A 19152-nucleotide genomic window follows, 5' to 3' on the forward strand; every position below is an offset into this window, starting at 1 on the left:
CCCATCTGGAGGTCTAACCTGCATGGCGGGGCAGAAGGAGCTGGTGGAGGAGAGGGTACAGGAGACGCAGGAGCATGTCCAAGACAGAGGGACAGCGGCAGAGCCCCTCCAGTGGGGTTTCTCCCAGGGAAGCTGCTGAAGCCTGTGCAGAACCACCCAGCACATCCCCCTGCCCACCAGCAAAACAGGTACGGAGCACTGGGAAGATTGGCTGCTGTCATTTGCTTGGTGAATTATTTAGAAGAATTATTATTGCCTTGTTAAATTGTTCCTTCTCTTATTCCTATAAACCTTCCACATGATGGAAGCCTCCCGCCCTGAATCTCAATAACTCTCTGACCGAACAGAAGGAACCCTTCAGGAAAGCAGGCGGGCATTAATTACTGCCTCCATCTCTCAGATATTGCTCCTATAACTCATGAAGCTAATTGCCACCAGGCCCACAAAAGCTGCAAGAAGGGGGAAAGGGGACGAAGCAGGAACAGAGCCTGTTCTGTCTGGGTTGTGGGCACCCCCTCCCACCCCCTGGACGCTGCTGGAGGCTTCAGTTTGCTCAGAAAGTTTTCAGTTCAGATGCGCTCTTCTGCCTGGTTTAGAGAAGCTCAAGGCAGGTGGACCGTGGCCTTGTCTCAGAAGTTACTTTACCACTGATGAGGCATGTGCGTGTGGCTCTCAGGGCCCGTGGCTTCCTCCTGACCCTAAATACCGGGGACCTCCATCCTTCTGCCAGCCTCCCACTCTTAGTGAGCTGGAAGCAGCCAAGCGACTGAAGGAAGGGGTCAGCAAGCGTGGGTCTCCTTCCTTGTCCTGGGCACTCTGTTGCAGGTGGTAGCGGCATCTTCCCCTCCCACATCGGGCCTGCAGGGCTCACCTCTGTGTTCTCATGCCATCAGGTGGCTCCTTCAGGTCTTGGGGGAGAGCGTCGTCCCTTCCCCTCCCCCAGAGTTATTCATGTTCAGAAGATTGTCCACCCTCCCTAGAGATTCCCAGCGTACCTTTTTCTACCAGCTGTTTGCTGCCAGCCAGACTTTACCATGATGGTAGGAAAGGCAGCAAGTGGGCTGAAAGCATCCTTCCCACCCCAGGTACAGTCATCTCTTTGTCTCTGGTAAACAATGCACCTGTCCAGCCTGCATGTTTAAAAGGACCTCATAATAGCCACTTCTTCGCTATTACAGGACAGTATGTTCTGGGGGACAAAGATGCAGGCTTTTACTTTATGGTTTAATTTTTAGAGAGTCCTCTGGAAGCAACCTCTTCTGTGTCTTCCCAGGAATGCTACTGAGTTGCACACACAGAATGAGAAAGAATGTGGGGGATATTAACTACCTCCAGAGGCCAGCCTGTGTGTCGCACCATCATTACTCACAAGAAGGGAGCTTTCTCTACCAGCAATACCAGTCACCTCCCTAAGCCCTTGACCTTAACAAATGGAAAACTCCTCCTCCCCTCCTGTGCCCTGCCACCTCTGTGACTGCCGCTGCAGCCAGTATGAGTCAGTTTCTCCCTCTCCCTCCTTGGGGGTATCTGCAGAGCAGGGCTCTGTGAGGTAGGGGTGGTCCCGTGAGTCTCACATGCTCCCCAGGGCACCCCAGCAAGATGCCACAGCTGGAGCCAGCAGTGACCTGGGCCCTATTTTGAGGACCCATAAGAATTAACATCAGAATCTGATTCTCAGAACCCACCCCCCAACCCTCTTGCTCCTTTGAAGGATCAAATGGGAAAGTGTTGATGCCCCAACTCTTTCAAACCAGCAACCTTGCCTCCAGGCTGCGAAACATCTTGGGATTCTTTCTGCAGAGCTTCTTTGGCTTTGGTAGGAAACAAAGTCAGAATTTAGCATTTCGTTTTCCTACACAGTGAGGAGTCAAGGGCCATTGGTGAAGTGGCAGGGTCGTATGTAAATGAGTTCCATGCAGGAATCAGACTGTCCCGCATGTCTGGGAAGCAGGATGTGTGTTGCTGTCCCCTCAAGTCAAGGGCACCGCCAAGCACTCTTGTTCCCCTTCCTCATTGCTGCAGGGCTGCCCAGCCTCATTCGCATCCCATACCCCGTGGCTGGTCATCGCCACCTCCTGAGAGTGTCAGAGGGAAACCCTGGAGGGACAGTGGGACTCCGAGTGCTGAAGGCTCCTCACTGTCCACGGGAGTAGCCTTCACCACGTACAGTTGGACAGATGTGGCCGGGGCACCAGCCGGCCAGAGCCGAGTGCACAGATGGCAGAGCGGAGTTCATCCTGGCTGGAGACCCGGCCGCAAACTGGCGGCGTTGAATGGGGGGGCCCCCATGGGCTCGTTGGGATAGAACAAGGTCGCCATGGCTTGCCATCCTGCGCTGAATGCGGGAGCCATGAGATCCACCTGGGTGACCCGAAAGAGAGGTGCAGCCTGCAGTTGCCCCAGAGGTGACCTCCCACCCTCTGCCGGACGGAGGGGCCTCTCCCTCCAGGCACCCCTTGGAGAAGCAGGCTGTGTGTTGGGGACTGTAGGGAGAGTTCTTCCTTCCAGACTCTCTTCCTGGAGGAGCAGGTCCATCTGATTCAGACTCAGGTTAGCCCTGAACGGTCCGTGCGGGCCTTCACCGAGGGTCCTGGTTCTCTTTTCTCTGCCAGGAGGCTGTGTTTTCTGATTCCATCTTGGCTAAATCTTACACAGCAAAGCTTGCCTCTACCACTGGCAACAGTTCAAATAGCATGCAATCCCGTTTTTAAAACCAAGTGGTCTCTTGCTAGAACAGTACCGTTCAAGGGAAAAACATCCTTTTTGTGGAGGGGCGGAGGTAGGGGTGGAGAAGAGAGTGGTGCACCCCATGGCAGGTCTTTGACTGGTCTTCTCTGCTGTGTTGTTTGCATCAGTGTAGCGTGTTACCAGTTACTTTCTCGTCTCTGATTGGGTCCTCACAGGCCACCAGTAAGGTCCGTGGCATCATCCCATTTTACAACAGAGAAAACTGAGACTTGGAGACTGCAACTTCCCCAGGGTCACTGAGCTGAGGCAGAGCTAAGAGCCGGGCCCTTCGGGCTCTCAGCAGGTCCTCTGACCCTGGTAACAGACCTCAGCTCGCAGGGTGGCCCTGCTGCCAGGCCGGGATAAGAGAGAGCAGGTCGCATCTGCTCATCAGTCCTTGGAGCTTGGCGTTTGCAGAGGTTGGGGCAACACTGCCCAAGGATGGCGTCTGTTCAGTGATCCGTGTCTGCACATCCTGTCTGCTTGATTCATCTGCTGTCCTCCTGCCGCCCCTCGCTCCTAGGTCGTGAGGCGGACTTCTCCTGTCCACTCAAGTAGCACTGGAACGCAGCGCGCCTTCCCAAGGACGTTCCCCTCCCCTGCCATGGTCGGTCTCTTTCTGTGTTCTTCCAACAGCAGCCACGGTGCCCTGGGACTGTGGCATCTGCTAATAAGTGGGTCACCACTGCCATCACTTGAATATTTATTGTTACCAATTCTGGGACAGGAGGTGGCCCAGAGGCCTTCAGGACCAGTGAGGAGGGAAAGTTAGTGAGAAGCAACAAGTTTCAGCAGCAACGGTGACCTCAAGGGACCTGGGGACTCTTGGGGACACCTCCGGGCCACCACCCTGCTCCCCTAGGGCACAACTCCAGTAGGATATGGTGTGAATGCTTCCCCAGATTTGTACAATGTGGGCCACCTGGAAGGAAGCAGGGGCCATTGATGGATGGAGAGGGTGCCCTGGAGGGCTAGAGAGGAGCTGATGGGAACGGTCCGTCTTTACAGAGGAGTCTAACAGGTTGGCCCCATCTGCAAATGGGGAGCAGGCCCCTAAGGTCAGGAGACAGACCAGTGGCAGTTTCCCTTTTTAGGGAGACATAGCCCTCCTGTCTGACCCACCTGGGTCAGAGCACTTAGCCAACACCAGACTAGAATGAGCCAAGAAGAGGTTCCCAGCTGCCTGGGGCAGGGAGAGTGTTGCTTACAGGTTCTTACAGGATCTGGGGCCTCAAGGCGCCTCCCTCGTAGGATGGTGACTGTTTGGGGACCCACCAGGGCTACCGGGGAAGCCTGTCTTCTTTTCTTTCCTTCCTTCCTCCCCGATGTCAGCTCCTCACTCAGTTCTGGAGGCCCCAGAAAAGTCAGTTTCATTTTGTCTCACCCTCTTCTCCCTGCCAGCCCGTGAGAAGGGGTGGGTCACACTGGACGGCCCCTGCAGGTGCAGCGAGCAGAGTAGCTCTTCTGACCCAGGCCAGGCCCACCCTGATTTGGTGCTAATCTGAGGTCGTCCCCCGCTCCTCCGAGCCCCAGGGAAGACTCGTGTCCCTGAGGGCAGGCCCCCCGCCACGTGCCAAACCCCTGCTTTCAGCCCATGATCCTGGCTCTCGAGGAAGAAAGAAATCCTGCCCCACGCCCCCAAAATGAGTGTACCCACTTCCCAGACAGGAGCTAATGCTGAGCGAGTTCTAACTTCAGTGACCAGCGCTCAGATTGAAAAGACTGACTTTAAAGGATTAGCTTGTCTCTTCTTTTTCAAGGAAATCAATAATACAGGGACAGGCCTGCATTTTTCTTTCTTTCTTTCCTTCTTTTTTTTTTTTTTTTTTTTTTTTTTTTTTTTTGCTAGGGAGCTGTCTGTATATCTCACCCAGGGAATGGCTTCTCGTGTTTGTTGTGCTTTTCCATCCCCTCTCCACCCAAGCCCTTTTTAAATGAAATTCAGATTACTCTGTCACTCACTCTGACACTGTGGCTTGTCTCTCGAGCTCCTGCCAAAGGACCCCCCCAGCCCGCCCTTCACATCCACGTCTGCTGGTGTCTGGGCACAGCCTCCAGTCCATCCCCAGCGCCAGCCCAGCTGCTGCCCAGCGTCGGCTCCGAATCAGCCCTCTCCTTTCCGAGGAGACCTGGGTAGTACTCCTCCTTAAACCACAGTGACCCCTCCCTGGCCCCCAGTGCCTTTGAGTGTTTGGCCAGAGCTTCCTCCAGCTCAGTGAGAGGACTGTTGTTTTTATTTTTAATGCGGCTCTCCGGGACACGGTTTCTGTCTGCTGGCGTTAAGCTCACCATCCATCACGCCCCACGTCCTGCCTCTGCCTCTGATGGCTGCTACCTGACACGCCAGCTTAGAGGACGGTGCTTACTCCCCTGTGCCTCCTGCCCCGGGCTCCCAGGAAAGATACCAGGTGACAGGAATCTGGATCACAAGGACAGTCCCCGCCACCCCCTCCTCGAGCCTCGGAAGCTGCCCACTGGGTGAGCCAGGGTCCTCTGGCCTTTATTTCGTCCTGCTGGGTGAAGGAAACTCAGTTCTAGCTCCTGAGCCGAGTGAACTGCCCAGACCCCCTTCTCAGGATGGCAGCTTGAGTGTCTCTCTGCCCTGTTAGAATGCCCCGCTACCCCGCCTCTCGTCTGGGAAGCAGTGAGTACATCCTTACAAATACAACTTGCCCGGGGCACAAGCGCTTTTCCCCCCAGGCACGTGGGCGACTGTCAGTTTGGCCTGTCTGGTTTCCCATCCTTTCTCCCGGTCCCTGTCCCCCAGTTCACCCAGGGAAGGATACTGAGATGGGGAAAGTTATCTGTGCACCATAATAGGGCCACCCCTGCCAGCGCACTCAGCTCGTAGGAAGCCCCATCATATGAAAATCCCGAAGTGTAAAACAAACTCGGGGGCTAATTATTTGTTACAAAACAATTCGTTACTTTACAGAAGGACTCACTGCAGGTCTCTCTTGAGTACTTAGTTTCCCTAGTGTGTTTAAAATGTTATCCTGTGAAAATTAAGTATTTATAAATAGAACACATAGAAGCCTTTCTCTGTGTAAAGGAGGGCATCCGCGGGTTCATGTGCAGGGGGCAGTAATCCAAAGCCCAGTTCATGTAGAAACAGGCGGATGTGAGGTTGGCATGGACATCAGGGACGGACACACACACACACACACACACACACACACACCCACCCCCAAGCCCGGAAAGCTTCATAGAGCTGAAGTATACGCCCACGGCCCGCAGGCATGCACAGGCCAGCTTGGTTGGGAGGCTTCCAAATAGGTCTCCGTGGGGAGTGTTCATCCCTGCTGGGGACCTTCTGCACTGGGCTCTTTCAGGACCATTTTTATCCACACTTCACACTGATCTCAGGCAGACCCTGAGCTTGAGGCTTCTTTATTTGTGTGCAGTGCGATCAGGGATGAAAAGCTGGTGCTCCTTGCTTCACAAGCTCCCAGGGGCTGATCCTGGCCACTGACTCTGTGTGTGTGTGTGTGTGTGTGTGTGTGTGTGTGTGTGTGTTCTTAAAGAAATATCCTGATTGTTGATGTCAGTTCCCCACCCCGCCCTCTTTTTTCACATTATTTCCCAAAAAGTGCAGGAAAAAGCTATAGTCTAAGAAATCCAGCAGCCTCTTAATTAGTAGTTTTAAGAATCATATGGAATGTTCTTAAATATTTTGAGCTAACTAGAACGGTGCCTGTATCTGCCGAGCCATGTTCCTCCTCCCACTCCGCCTCCTCCCACTCCGCCGCCTCCCGCTCCGCCGCCTTCCGCTCTGTCTCTCTCTGATGCTTTCATTCCGTAAATGGGTCCGTGGTACTCGCAACCGCCTTGCTGGCTTTTGTGAGGCTGGGCTGCCCCCTGAGTGATGCTTACTCTCTGTTACAGGGTGTCTGTTATAAGCAGAGTCCACTGTCTTTCTAAATAGTGCCCCAGGGCCCTGGCAGTAACTGTTTAATTAAATAAAACACTCATTCTAAAGTAATAACGGTGCTCCTCTGGGTGGCTGGTGTCCCAGCCCGCAGCGCTGGCCGTACAAGCTTGTGCAGAGAATAAAAGGATCCTTGGGGACGTTCTCCAGCCCGCAGGCTGGCCCCAAGGAGAAAGCAGGAGCCAAGGAACCCCAGAGGGTTTGCAGCCAGCAGAGGGGTGTCTGGGACATGGGCATGATTAGGTGGAGCTGAACAATTAGGGTGCATCTTAATGATGGCACCTGACTAATCAGCACAAGCCTGGATGTTTCGCCAAGGGCCGGCTGCGGTGCACGTTAATAAGCCTTCGGGTGCAAAGCGAGGTACCGCAGAGGGCGTTGCTGAGCCGATGCTGTCTGAGGCTAGGAGGAAGGGTCCCAGCGCACCGCAGGGCGTGTCGAGTTGAGCTACAGGAAGAACTTCCTTTAGCCACAGATTGAGACGTTCTCTGGAAGCCCTGACAGGAAGAGGGGAGAGACTGCTGGGCTGGGTTGGGTGCTGACCAGGGCTGGAGGGCCCCTGGCGTGTGATATCCAAGGGGTTCTGGCAGCATCCTCCTCCCCGCTGCAGGGAGGCCGTGCTCCCCGCGAGGGGTGAGGAACCGGCCCCGGGAACACTGCCCAGCCCTCCCCCTCCCCCGGGTCAGGATCAAGAGCCTCCATGGGGTCTGAGTGCTTGGTTGCCAGACCACTGGTGCTTATTAAAAATACAGATTGCTGGGTCTCACCCCAGGCCTTGTGTAGCAGCGTCTTAGGGCTGCAAGGCCCAGGAATCTACATTTTCAGCCAGCTCGGAGGGCGATGTTGTGTACCCTCCCTTTCGAGAAAGCCTGCTGGCCAGGCCCTTCCTGGGGACGCGTGGTCTTGCTGACACCTGCCTCCTAGGGAGGGGCCTGCTCAGGTGCCCCTGGAGGTGTGCTTCCCGAGCCAGCCAAGGAGGCAGCGCTCAGGGCCCTTCCGGGCCTCCTCTGGGAGAGACGGGCCCACAGCGCAGGTCTCCAGCCTGGCGTCACTAGTAACAGACAGAAGTTGATGCCGCAGGTGCTTCAGTGCAGACAGGGAACAGCTTCACTCCTGCTCTGATCAGGCCGGTTTCAGACTCTGAGTGTCCCCAGGAGAAAAGGGGCTCCAGCAACAGCCCTTTGCCGGTGGCTGCTTTGTTACCTGTGATCAACAGGTTCCCTGCAGGGTCCCTGTGGTTGGTGCTTGTGGCTTTCTCTTGGCGCCCACGATGTGCCAGCCCCACAGAGAGGCCTCTCGCTCTGACCGTGGACTTAGGGAGGAAGCCGGGGGCTGGGGGGGTCGTTCGTGTGATTTCTTACACCCAGCTTGACAGAGCTCGTTAATCAGCCCGCTTGACATGCCGTCTCCCCTCCCTCCCCACCTCCAAGGTTACTCAGTGCCCAGGCAGAGAATCCTGCAGGGAAGGGGTGGAGCCAGCCGGGCCTGTATGGCTGCTCTCTGCAGGGCTCCCCTGTCCTGGGCACCTGACTTCCTTCCCTCCCTCCGCTCCAGCCCAGCGCAGAGCGTCCCTGCCACCACCACTCTCCCTGGCTCTCCCTGAGCAGAGTAGGATGAGGAGGGTCGGCGGGAGCATCTGCAGTGATCACCTGGCACCTCTCCTGGAGTGTCACATGAGCACCAGGCAGTTGAGGTGACAGCGTGATGGCTCCGCCTCCTCGTTTCCCTGGGGCTGGGGCACCAGAAGCAGTCAGTTGGTTACTGGAGGCGCTAACAGCCCTGCGGATCCTAAGGTCCCTGGGGCTCATGCACCGCCCATCACCCTGAGTATCTGAACATCTTAATTCCTGACCGGGCCAGGTGGTTGGGGTGTGGGTGCTTTTTTCCAAGGGGGCTGAGGGGCAGTGGCCAGAGGCTCCCCACCCCCCGTTACTCACAATGCAGTCTACCATGCAGAGTGTCACCAGCCCTCCTGTTCCCCTCAGGTCCTTTTGTTCTGAGGACGTGTAAGGATCAGTTGATCCCTAGCCTGGCCCTGACAGCTGTTCCCCAGCCCCTGGTCACATGGCCAAGCAAGAATACCTCCAGCTTCCTCGTGTATGTGAGGGCTGCACACAAGGGCTGCTCCGTGAATGTCTGAAGGATCGAGACCCCTCGGGTGAGCCACAGCTGCTGGGTCTGTGGCCAAGCACCTGTGCGAGTCCCTTGGGCAGCCCTTCAGCCTGCTGACATCCAGGGCTCACGGCAGCTGGCAGCCCCCGCTCCAGTCAGAAAACCTCCTCTCCCAGAGGCGTGGGCCATCCTCTGCTCCTCACTGCCAGGACAAGCTGCCCCTCAGCAAGCAAGGACTTAGGGGCCCCGACTTTGGAGCTGAAGATAGCTGTCCCCATGCCAGGAGGTCGAGGACAGCTCATCACCCGTCTCTTTCTCTGCCACCTCTTCTTTGGCACCTGAAATGTGGGCAGTGAAGTTTTAGAACACATACCAGCACCTAAGTCAGGTCTTTTTCTCCGGGCAGAGCCCCCAGCCTTCCCCCTGCTTCACCCCACTTCCCGCCTCCTGTCCCTCCCCAGCCCCGCGTCGTAGTGCTCTTACAGCCCACCTGGTTCACAGTCAAGCCCCTGGGTCTTTTCCCCTGGATGTGTGGGTGTGCCCCCCCGTTTCATGCTTGCGCAGAGCCAGGCTGTCCTTTATAAACCCCGAGGGCTTATAATCAGTGAGTAAGTGACCGTGTGGGTTTTCCACAATATTTATCTTTTCCCCCCAAACCACAAGGGTTGCAGCTCTGGCATCAAGTCCTTGGATCTCTGCCCACCAACGGGTACCATCTGGCTTTTCAGCTGAGAAAGAGACAACACAGACCCGCAGGCTTGCCCTCCAGTAAGAGGGTGAGGGAGGCAGCAGCCGTGCAGGGCTAACACCGCTGGACCAGCCCGCCCTCCTGCGCCCGGGGAGCCAGCCTTGAAGGGACGTGGAGGAGGCGGTGGAGAGGCTGTTTCTCTAGGGCATAATCAAAGGAGGCGGTCGCGTGCCCTAAAGAGGGGCCAGACCTTGGATAGATACATCCGGAGTTCTGATCTCAGCTGCGTCTTGGTTGTTACGAGATCTTGGACAAGTTGATTAGTTCCCCTCAACTTTAGTTTTTTAACATGGAGCTAATAACCAACTTCTAGAGTGTCAGGATTAGAAGGAGCTCTTAGATGGAAGATGCTGCCTTGTCTGGGCACTTAGTAGGTGCGTGGTAATGTTGCTTCACTTGCCTGTTCTCCGAGCTTCTTTCTACCCTGCACCCAAGTAGAGCCTCCTCTGAGTGGTGGGTCAGTCTCCTGGGGAGTGTCGGGAAGCAGGGAAAGGCTCTGGGCGCATAAGGGTGGCCTGTCCGTGGGCAGAACTCTCCCTCCTTGCCAACAGCATCCCCTCAGAACGCAACCCCCCCACCCCAGCCACCTCTCAGCTGGGGACTTGGACATAGTGTGGGGGATGATACCCGGACAAGTTTCCGGGACTCCTCCTGACTCCAAAGGCTGGGCGGGGAGGGGACTGTGATGTGATGGTGGAGATGGCTGCCTGGGAGCCACAGTGTGCGTTCTGGAAGGACCTGGGCTCCCTCTAGCAGTGGTCACAGCACATGAACCGTTCCCTGGTGGCACATAGCCAGGCCACCCTGCACTGAAGGAGCCTCCCGTGGGTCATGACGTTTCTCTCCTTCCCAGGGAGCTCCTCCCACCGTCTTTAAAACTGAGTTAAGCAGCCGGGCTCCTGGTAAGTCACCACGGTGCTCAGTAACAGAAGTTTGGGATGAGTTTCCCAGCCTTTCTTTTTCACCATCTGAGTTAGAAAGGGGACATCCTCTTTTGTTTTTTGTTTTTTCCCTCTCAGAGCAAAAACCACATCCAAAGAAGTTGGATACAGAGCCCAGGTTCCTAAGTAAGGGTTTTCTATCTCATCTAGGTAGGCTGGGGGTTGTTTAGACTAGGGGGCTCAGAAAAAGAAGTAATTTGGGTTCTTTCCTAGGCCCGTTCTGTTTCCAGTTGCCTTGAAAAGAGGGAAGCAGAGGGTTCTGAGAAAGGGACCTGGGGATGTTTTCAACTGTCAAAAAGTCAGAGGCGGCCTTTCAGTCAGTGTGTTCAGGGAGTGACAGAGGGAGCCTGAGACCTGCCCTCCAAGTGCCTGGTTGTCTCTGGGCTGACAGGGCTGAGATCACATCACCCAGGCTCCTCAAGACCTGGAAACAGTGCCCCAGCGGCCTGGACCATCCTGTGTTTGGCCCTCCCCTCTCAGCTGGCACGGACGGTCCAGGGGACTCCCATCCCGTGCAGCTGCTGCGTTGGCTCTGTCCAGGGGGCTCTCGCCATCCCTTCCAGGCCACCCTCTCCCCGTGTGTGTGTGTGCGCCCACCCCTTCCATGGTTTCTCCTCGAAATCATTCTCCCAGGCTCCCTGGTATCAGAGATGGTTTTCACCGTAGTTTAGCAGAGATTGTTCAGATACCACCTCCCTGGCCAGTCTGTGTCTCTTTCCAGAAGTGTCCCAGAGTTTCATCCTCTTCTCAGTTAACCGGGCATAGGGACAAGTCATTTCTCCTGGCCAGCTGCCTGATCCACGCGTCTGATGGGCTGTCAAGTTCCTGCCAGGTGGATTGGGTTTCTTGCCTCTGCTCTGTAGCTCAGTGGCTAACTAAGAGCTCCCTGGGGAAATCTTGAACTTTTGGCTGGGACTCAGCACCCTCCTGTCCCGGGCCCAGCATCTTCCAGCAGGTACACGCTTGTCCCTTTTGGTGAGAGCTACAGGTGTTACATATCTTGGGCTCACTCATTCAGGATGAGGCTGAATTGTTTGACATGAGTGGACTTGGTTTTCTGCTGAAGGAAGTCATGAGATAATAGCTGGGTTTAGAGAGTTGACTTCTGTGCTCAAGAAGCGTGTGCTTCTTCAGAATATCTGAGCATCAACTCTCCATTTCTATCTTCAGGCATCACCTGAATCCTTCAGTCTCTCAATCCATTCAGTAAGCATCTCCCAGGACCTTCTCGGTGAGGGTTGGGAAGGTGGTGGGGGGGTACCCAGGGATCCTAAGACATGGTGACTTGCTCTAAGCAGTGCCTTCCAGGAAGGTGTCGGTCCGACACAGACCCTGCTGTAGAGGGAACACGTGTGCTGAGGAGGCGTTCCAGCCTCCATCTGTCTTCATTAGTCACTCTCCACCAGGTAAACATATTTGAGGGATCAGTGAGTAAAAGGCTGGCAGTGTCCCCATCATGGTTGGGTTGGTTATCTGAAGCCCAGCAGCCTGTCCTGGCAGAGTCCCCTCTCCGGGTCAGCCCCTCCCTGGGCCGGGCCTTCAGAAATTGCTGCCCGTCTTCTGCCCCGAGGGTGGGGGGTGCTGTTTCTGAAACCTCATTCTCCAAGTTTCATGTGGAAGTGCCAGGCCTCCTGCAGATCTCAGGCGACCTCCTCTAGGTGGCACGATGCAGCGCGTCCTGAGGTTTTGGCAAATAAGCTGTGATGATGGTTCACTGGGTTCGGTACACAAGCTGCCCACGTGACTTCAGCCCCAGCACCTGTTCCTGTCCTCTCACAGTCATCTGCCTGATGGCTGATCCTTCGTGTTTGGATGGGAAGAACTTGAGCTCCCCCTGAAGAGCATTTGGACCATTATTGAACTTGGGTGGAGAAAAAGGAAGTCCAGTAAGACTAGTGTTGACCTAACATTGGTCCTTAATTGGCTTCAGTTTCAAATGCCTCCCCCTGGGATGTTTGGAGGACAGCCGGGGTGTCCTCGAGTATATGCTGATCCTTGTTGGGGTCACATGGTCAAGGGCTAACGTTTATTTGAATACCTTCTGCGTACACGTAATGTGCTCTGAGAAGTTCCCTAGCGCTGCAGGGTCTCACGGTTAGCTGGGGCAACAGCAGGACACATACCCCCTCCTTGTGCATGTGGCCCGAAGCCTCTGGTCCTTCCGTTGTCCCTTGCTGCCTCAGAACTCACCTCCTGTTCGTGGATGAATCGCCAGACATTGTAATTCAAGTTGGGAAAATACAAACTCCCAAACCAGAATGTTCATAGCCACTTGAGAAATAAAAATAGAATCCTTGAACATTTCTTCACTGCACTTCAAGGACGCCTGGAAAGTTCAGTTCCCATTTAGGGATCATTTCATGCTGAGTTGCCATTAACCCCCACTAACTCTTAACCCCTACCATCCAACAAGGACAGCCCTATAATATGGGCGTCTGTTTCCTTTATCACTTGAAATACTAGGATGGGTCCAGAGAGCTCAGCAGTGCCACCAGGGTACCACCATCTCTGCCTGAATGGGCCCTTCGGGGCCCCATGGGTGCCAAGCCTGTTTCCTGCATGGTTGGCCCCCACACGTCCTTGTGTGTTTGTGTAGATCAGGCCACGTATCACTGTTCAGCATCCCAAGACTTGTTGCATGAACTGCTTTCAGGCAGAACAGGTGACCTCTGCGTACCTGCGCACCACTTGCTCTGACAACTCAGACATTCCCAGCGTTAGAGGGTACGAACGAGGCATGTCAGCAGGGCTGGGGTGGCCTCTTCCCGCCCTGCAGGATTAAACCCTCCTATCAGCCACTTCCTCCACCCAGTTCACCATGTGCTGCACGTGCTCACTGAGCGTCTCAAGCTGTGCCTGGGGATGCAGTCCTCGCCATCGTGGTGCTTACGCTCTGCTGGGGGCAGAGAATCAACCCATGAACAAGGAGTAACACAGAACCTCCAAGAACTAAGTAATGTGATACCAACCATGGGTTTGGTGATCAGTCCAGAGAGGATTAAAACATTTGGAGAAACTTGCAGAGACTGGTGCTTGAGCGGGGCTGGGAAGGTGATGGAAATAAAGAAGGCAGAGGGAAATGCTTTGCCAGCAGGAGTGATCACAAGGGTAAAGGCACAAGGGTGAGAATTAGCTCCACGTCAGGGGAGGAGGTGTCAGAGAGGGAAACAGCCTGACACAGGATGCAGTCTGCAGTCAGAGGGACCGGATCGGGAAGCTCCCAGTCCCTTTTGCCGCTTTCTCACCCTGTCTCCCAACCTCTCCAGTCCCTCAGCTCCCTCATCAGTAAAATGGGGCATCGTCACCTGCCTGGTGACCTCACTGATGGCCAGGAGCGTGACACGAAGCCTCGTGTGAGTGAGCACTTTGTGAGATGCAGGGGATCCGCAGCATCGGTGGCGACCTCATCACAGGACCCCTTTGCTGTGATGGTTTGGTTCACGGACCAGCAGCTGGGAAGACACGGCTGGGGCTGACATGGTAGATATGTAGGCAGAAGGTGGAACCCAGGGACTTTGCAGCCGGTTACACTGGCACTTAATTTGGAATTAGCACCAAAGTAAAAATTTTCATGGTGTTTCTCTGACCAGCTAAGCTTGCAGAGAAATTTGGGGACGAGGAGATAGGTGTGAAATTTCTTTGCTTCTGTGCCCTGATGCTGATACACCCCTGTTTTCCCATTTTGCACATTTGAACAAAGGACCTAGTATGTGGCCAGTAATCCTGAGCTCATCTTGTGTAGCAGGAATGAGCTATATTGGAGACTTTCATCCCCGAGGGCGGTGGGCTGTAGGGTTAAAACTACAGAAGTTGGAGGCAGGCAGTGATGCTCTCTGTAGCAGCACAGCATGTGTTCCTCTCTACCAGCCTATAGCCGGGGCTGATTATTTCCCAAGAGGAAAGCAGTGTCCCCAGTTAGAGACTGAGCCTTGCCAGCTGGGTTGTGTATCGGTACTTCGGGATCTCAGCAAAGCCACCGTCCTGTCCCGGGAATCTCCGAGCACAGCCATCCCCAGCCTGCCCCACATCCCCCAGACACTGATTCCTGCCTCCGGTGGGCCAGGAGCTGCGAGTTAGATCAGGACTCTCTTTACGCCCCTGTCCTTGGGTCTCTTTTCTGGTGGAGGCTGGCAAAGTGGGGCTCCTCCCTGCCCGCCCTGCCCTCCAGGCATGTGCCCCGTTCCGGTCAGTCCTGTAGGGGGCGCTGTGCTGAGCACTGCTGGGAACGAAGATGGCGGCCAGGGGAGGGGTGGCTGGCCCGGAAACAGCCATACTCCAGTGAGGGGACTTGGGAGACGAGGGTGAAGGAGCAGACTTTTGGGTGGGACTTTGACCTGCAGAAGTGGCATGATGAGCTTGCTGAGCAAAGGCCCAGCGGTAGGAAGACACTGGGCATGTCGGGGCTCACACAGCCCAGGGCTGCTGGGCCGCAGGTTCTGGGGCTAGTATCTTTGGAGACAAGGTTGAAAAAGGTGGCTGGAACCAGATCATGGGGCTGCTGGGCCTTGCCTTCTCTGAGGTGATGAGCCCTTGTGAGTTGAACAGACGCAGGTGTGCTTGGGGCTGACTGTGGGGAGGCGACGTTGGCACCAGCTGGCTCTGGGCCCAGGAGGCAGAGGACAGGGACAAAGGGATCAGGACAGTTCCCCGGTCCTGAGCTCCCTGCCCCGGGCCCTTTGCCCACCTGATCCCTCTCACATCACGTATTATGGCCGCTGTGACCCGCACCCCAGCCCTTCCCAGACAAGGTTACGGGCCCTTGCGCTGTGCATCCTGTTTCTCCTCCAGGATTGCGAAAAACACATTCTTACGGTTTTAAGCCACCAAGTTACAGCAGTCACAGGCCATCAGGAAGGAGTCAGAGATTGTTGGGAGTCTGGAGCGGGGTAATTGGAGGTGGGTAGTATGCTGAGCCCGCCCAGGGACACAGGAGAGGCGGCTGTGTTGAGTTTTAGACTCCGTGTGAGATTCAGAGTGCCACCGGTACACTGCTGGCCCGGCGTTGCCAGCCCTGCCTGGGGAACTTGCGCTACCTCCTGTCCATCAAGACTGGCAGGGTTGCCTCGGGGCCTTTGGTGCACATCTAAACTCACCGACCCAAGAAGAAAGAGAGACACGAGCGACCCCGTTTGCGCCCCCGGGTCTGTCTCAGACTTTATTTCCAGTGACCAGTTTGAAGGTTTCATGAGAAACCAAAGAATTGTTGTGTTGTTTTTTTTTTTTAAGAAACACATTTGGCTGCAGCATTTGGTGTCCCTGCCTCCTGTAATGAGTCGGGCTAGGAGAGTCCTTGAACGAAGACTGAGTTTGAGCTGATCAACGGCATTTGGGGGTTTGGGAAGGAGCCAGCTAATTTTTAATGTCCTACGGGCTGGACAGGAAGGCCCAGGAGGATGGGCTGTCTCTTGGCTTCTTATTTCTCTTTTTTGTAAAAGGGAAGGGAAAACAGAAGGTGCCACCCTCAGCTGTTCAGCATTCAGAGATGAGCTCTGTCCCCGCTGAACCACTGGGATGCTGGGGCCATTTCTTCCCCGAGACTTCGCAGCCACACCATGGCGAGGCCACACATGCCACCGCTCCAAATCCTCTGTCCTTTCCCATCCCGGATGCCGAGTCTGGCTCGAACTAATTTGCAGAGGACACCTGTTCCTTAATTAGCCCCAGCTTGTGCTTGTGTGTGAGTCTTGGTCTGGGCTCCCTCTGCTGCGGGAGCTCCGCCCCATGCGAGGGCTGCTGTTTGGCAGCTGGCCCTGCGCCTTCCCCACCCGGGCAGTCACTCTGTGCTCCTGAGAGGTAAAAAAAAAAACAAAATAGAAAGAAAGAAAGAAATCACATCCTAGCTGCCATCCAGCCATGGGTGCCACAGCCGTTGACCAAATCTTCCAAGAAAGCCTGGCAGGGGTGGACCCCCATTCTCAGCTCTTGACTCACTTCCTGGTCCTCAGTGGGCACCCTGCACACACTTCTGAGTCCACCCTGTAATGTGTGTCCGTTCGCTTGGTCTCTTTAAATGAGGGATGCTCTCAGCAGGATCCCATCCTGCAGGGCTGTATAAAAAGGGGTGTTTTATCAGGCACCTTGTGACCCCACCATATAAAAGACCCCAGCAGCCGCCCCTCAGTGCTCACACAGGCACCTCTCGTCTGTGTGGCCCGCGGTTGTCTGTATCAGCGTAACCTAATAAACTCCTTTTCTAGTCTCAGAAAAAAAGGGATGGGGGGTGTCCTGTGTAATAGGATCTTGATAAACATCTGCTGAGGAGGGGGGTGAAGGTGGATTCCCACCTGGAGGGGTAGCCCCACACAGCCCACAGGAGCAGAATTCCCCACCTGCCTCTGAGGCTGGTTCTGCAATCCCCCTGTTTTTACACAGTGGAACCTTCTAAAAACCAGTCTTCAGGCTTCCAAGACAAGATCTGACCTCCCACATAAAATGTCCAGCACCCGCAGCTGGAGCACTGTATTTTCAGTGAGAGGCGTACCAGGTCAGAGGTGAAACACCCCAGCACCAAGCCTGGGGCTCCCTGGAGTCCAGTTTTGAGCAGGCCAGGGCCATTTGGGGACGTCTGGAGCAAGTGGCTTTGTACATATTCTCCCGCGTGACATGTCCCTCTCCCATCCTTCAAAAGGGAAATTCATCAGTGGAAAGTTTCCCTGAAGTGGTAATTTTCCTAAATGACTTGCTGACGCTGCTGCATACAGACTTGCTCGGCCAAGAGCTGGTGATCCTGCACCTCGCTATGGCCCTGGACCGGAGGGGGCCAGGTGAGGGCTGCCCAGAGAGCCCGTTTCCTCTGTCTCCCCCTTCCCTCCGTGATGGAAACGCTTCTCCTTCCAGGATGGAAGCTGGGCTGGTTGCAGGCCCCCGGAGAAAGCTCTTTCCAAAAGTCTCCCAGCCCTGGCAACTGCCAGGAGGCCTGACCCACCCCAGCTAATTAGAGCCTTTCCTTAAGCAGCACTTTAGTCTTTCCTGTCATTCATCCTCACAGTGATAATGGACTTGGATAAGAGGTCACAGCTTCTCCCACATCCTGCTCTCCTTGCGGGCAGGGCGGGGAGGGACGGACTCAGCTCCGCTCCAGGAGCTCCCAGAGCTTCCGCCTGCCCATCACTGGGGGGGCTGGGGGGAGCCAGACCGGCCTGGCAGTGGAACAGCTGCAATGTGCTCACCCAGGTCACAGGGCCAGACCCGACTCCCCGAAGTGGGCCCCAATCCCCACTTTCGGGCTTGGAGCCGTCTGCCACATCTCTGGCGAGTGTCATTAGCATTAACGTGATAAAATGGCACAGTGTAAATGTTAATAAGGTCTGATGCCTCCACTGCTTCCGAGTGGCAGATTGGAAATGGTACCATCATCGTAACTCCAACCAGCAGCTTTTAATTCCTCTGCGCCCTGAGCAGCCCATTTGGCACGAAAATCCTCACTTCCCCTCGGTCTCCAGGCCGGGTCCCCACTGCGCCACTTTCACCCCCATTTTCTTTCGCAAAGAGGGTTCGAATTTCCCGTAGACCAGCTCTCTAAGACAGGGTTTGAACTCTCTTTTTTGCCCCTAAGTAAACACTTGCTTTCCCCTGTTCTCTAGAGAGGAAGAGAAGTGAGGGGATGAGGGCCAGTGGCCCCCACTTCTCCAGCCAGGCCCCCACCCCCACACTCCCCACTCCCAGCTCTCCTGGATGCAGCCCCTGCTCCTCGGTCCCGCTGTTTCTCTGGCAGGTTTGCCCTGGAAGCCACCGGCTCTGGTTCTCCAGGCTTCCCCTTCTGTTGACGTCCAAAACATTGCTGATAAACGACATCCCAGTGAGCCTTCTCCTCTCAGCCCTTCAGGGTGGTGTCCTCTCCACTGTGCTGTATCATCAGGGCACCTGCATCGTCCCCCCACCCCCTTGCCGCATCCTTTCTTCCCGGTGAGGACCTGGGGTGCGCCTGGTGTTCATTTTGGAACCTCATCTTCCTGGGTCTCGTACCTGACTCATGCTCGTGCCAGCTCAGTGCCAGCCTATGACCCCTGAGTCAATACTTGCTGAAGAGAAGAAGAGCGAGGGGGCAGTGTCCCCAGGATGTCGCCCGGGACTGGCCTAGAAAGTAGTCTTAAGACAGTAAGTGTGAGGAACGGCAGAGAAGCAGAGCTGTGGATTCATTCCCATTGCACCCTGGGAACTCGCCAGGTCATGCTGTCTGAACCCCGGGAGCCTCTGCCGGTACAGGCGCACACCTGGGTTAGGATCAGCCCTGGCCATGGGTGGAGTCTGCATGAACGGCATGCCCTCCCCACACACACAGCGTGCCCTCCGTACATGCACGGTGTGTCCTTCCCCCAACACCCACACACAGTGTGTCCTACACACAGACACATACATGACGTGCCCTCCCCATGCATACAGTGTGCCACATGCAGCGCAGCCTCTGCACCCCTCTCACTCTCATTTCCGTCACCCAGGCTGTCTTCACTCTCCTCCTCGGACCCTTCACCTTCTTTGATGTCCAGAAGACCAAGTACCTGCAGATCCTAACCTCGCTGATGAGATGGATCGGTGAGTCTGACACACATCTCGAGTCTACCTTTTCTCACCTCGTCCCATCCTCAGCCTTTCCTGAGATGGCCACGTGGGCTCACCACCCTGGCTAGAAGGTGGTGAACGTTTCCGTGGACTCCCAAGGGCAAGGAGGAGGCAGGTGCTCTGTGCCTTTTATACTG

The 19152-nt window shown here is 55.5% G+C and overlaps 1 protein-coding gene across 3 annotated transcripts in view; it reads left to right on the forward strand.

The window, feature by feature from the left end:
• Positions 1 to 19152, forward strand: part of TMEM104 (transmembrane protein 104) — a 52250-nt gene that overhangs the window by 15135 nt on the left and 17963 nt on the right. For all 3 annotated transcript variants that reach the window (XM_074343646.1, XM_010950803.3, XM_074343647.1), the window contains one exon: positions 18895 to 18988. In XM_074343646.1, the coding sequence (XP_074199747.1) occupies positions 18895 to 18988 (94 nt within the window). The remainder of the gene's footprint in view (positions 1 to 18894; positions 18989 to 19152) is intronic.

Source organism: Camelus bactrianus, chromosome 16, assembly GCF_048773025.1.
Source record: "Camelus bactrianus isolate YW-2024 breed Bactrian camel chromosome 16, ASM4877302v1, whole genome shotgun sequence".
NCBI classification, from domain to species: Eukaryota; Metazoa; Chordata; class Mammalia; order Artiodactyla; family Camelidae; genus Camelus; species Camelus bactrianus.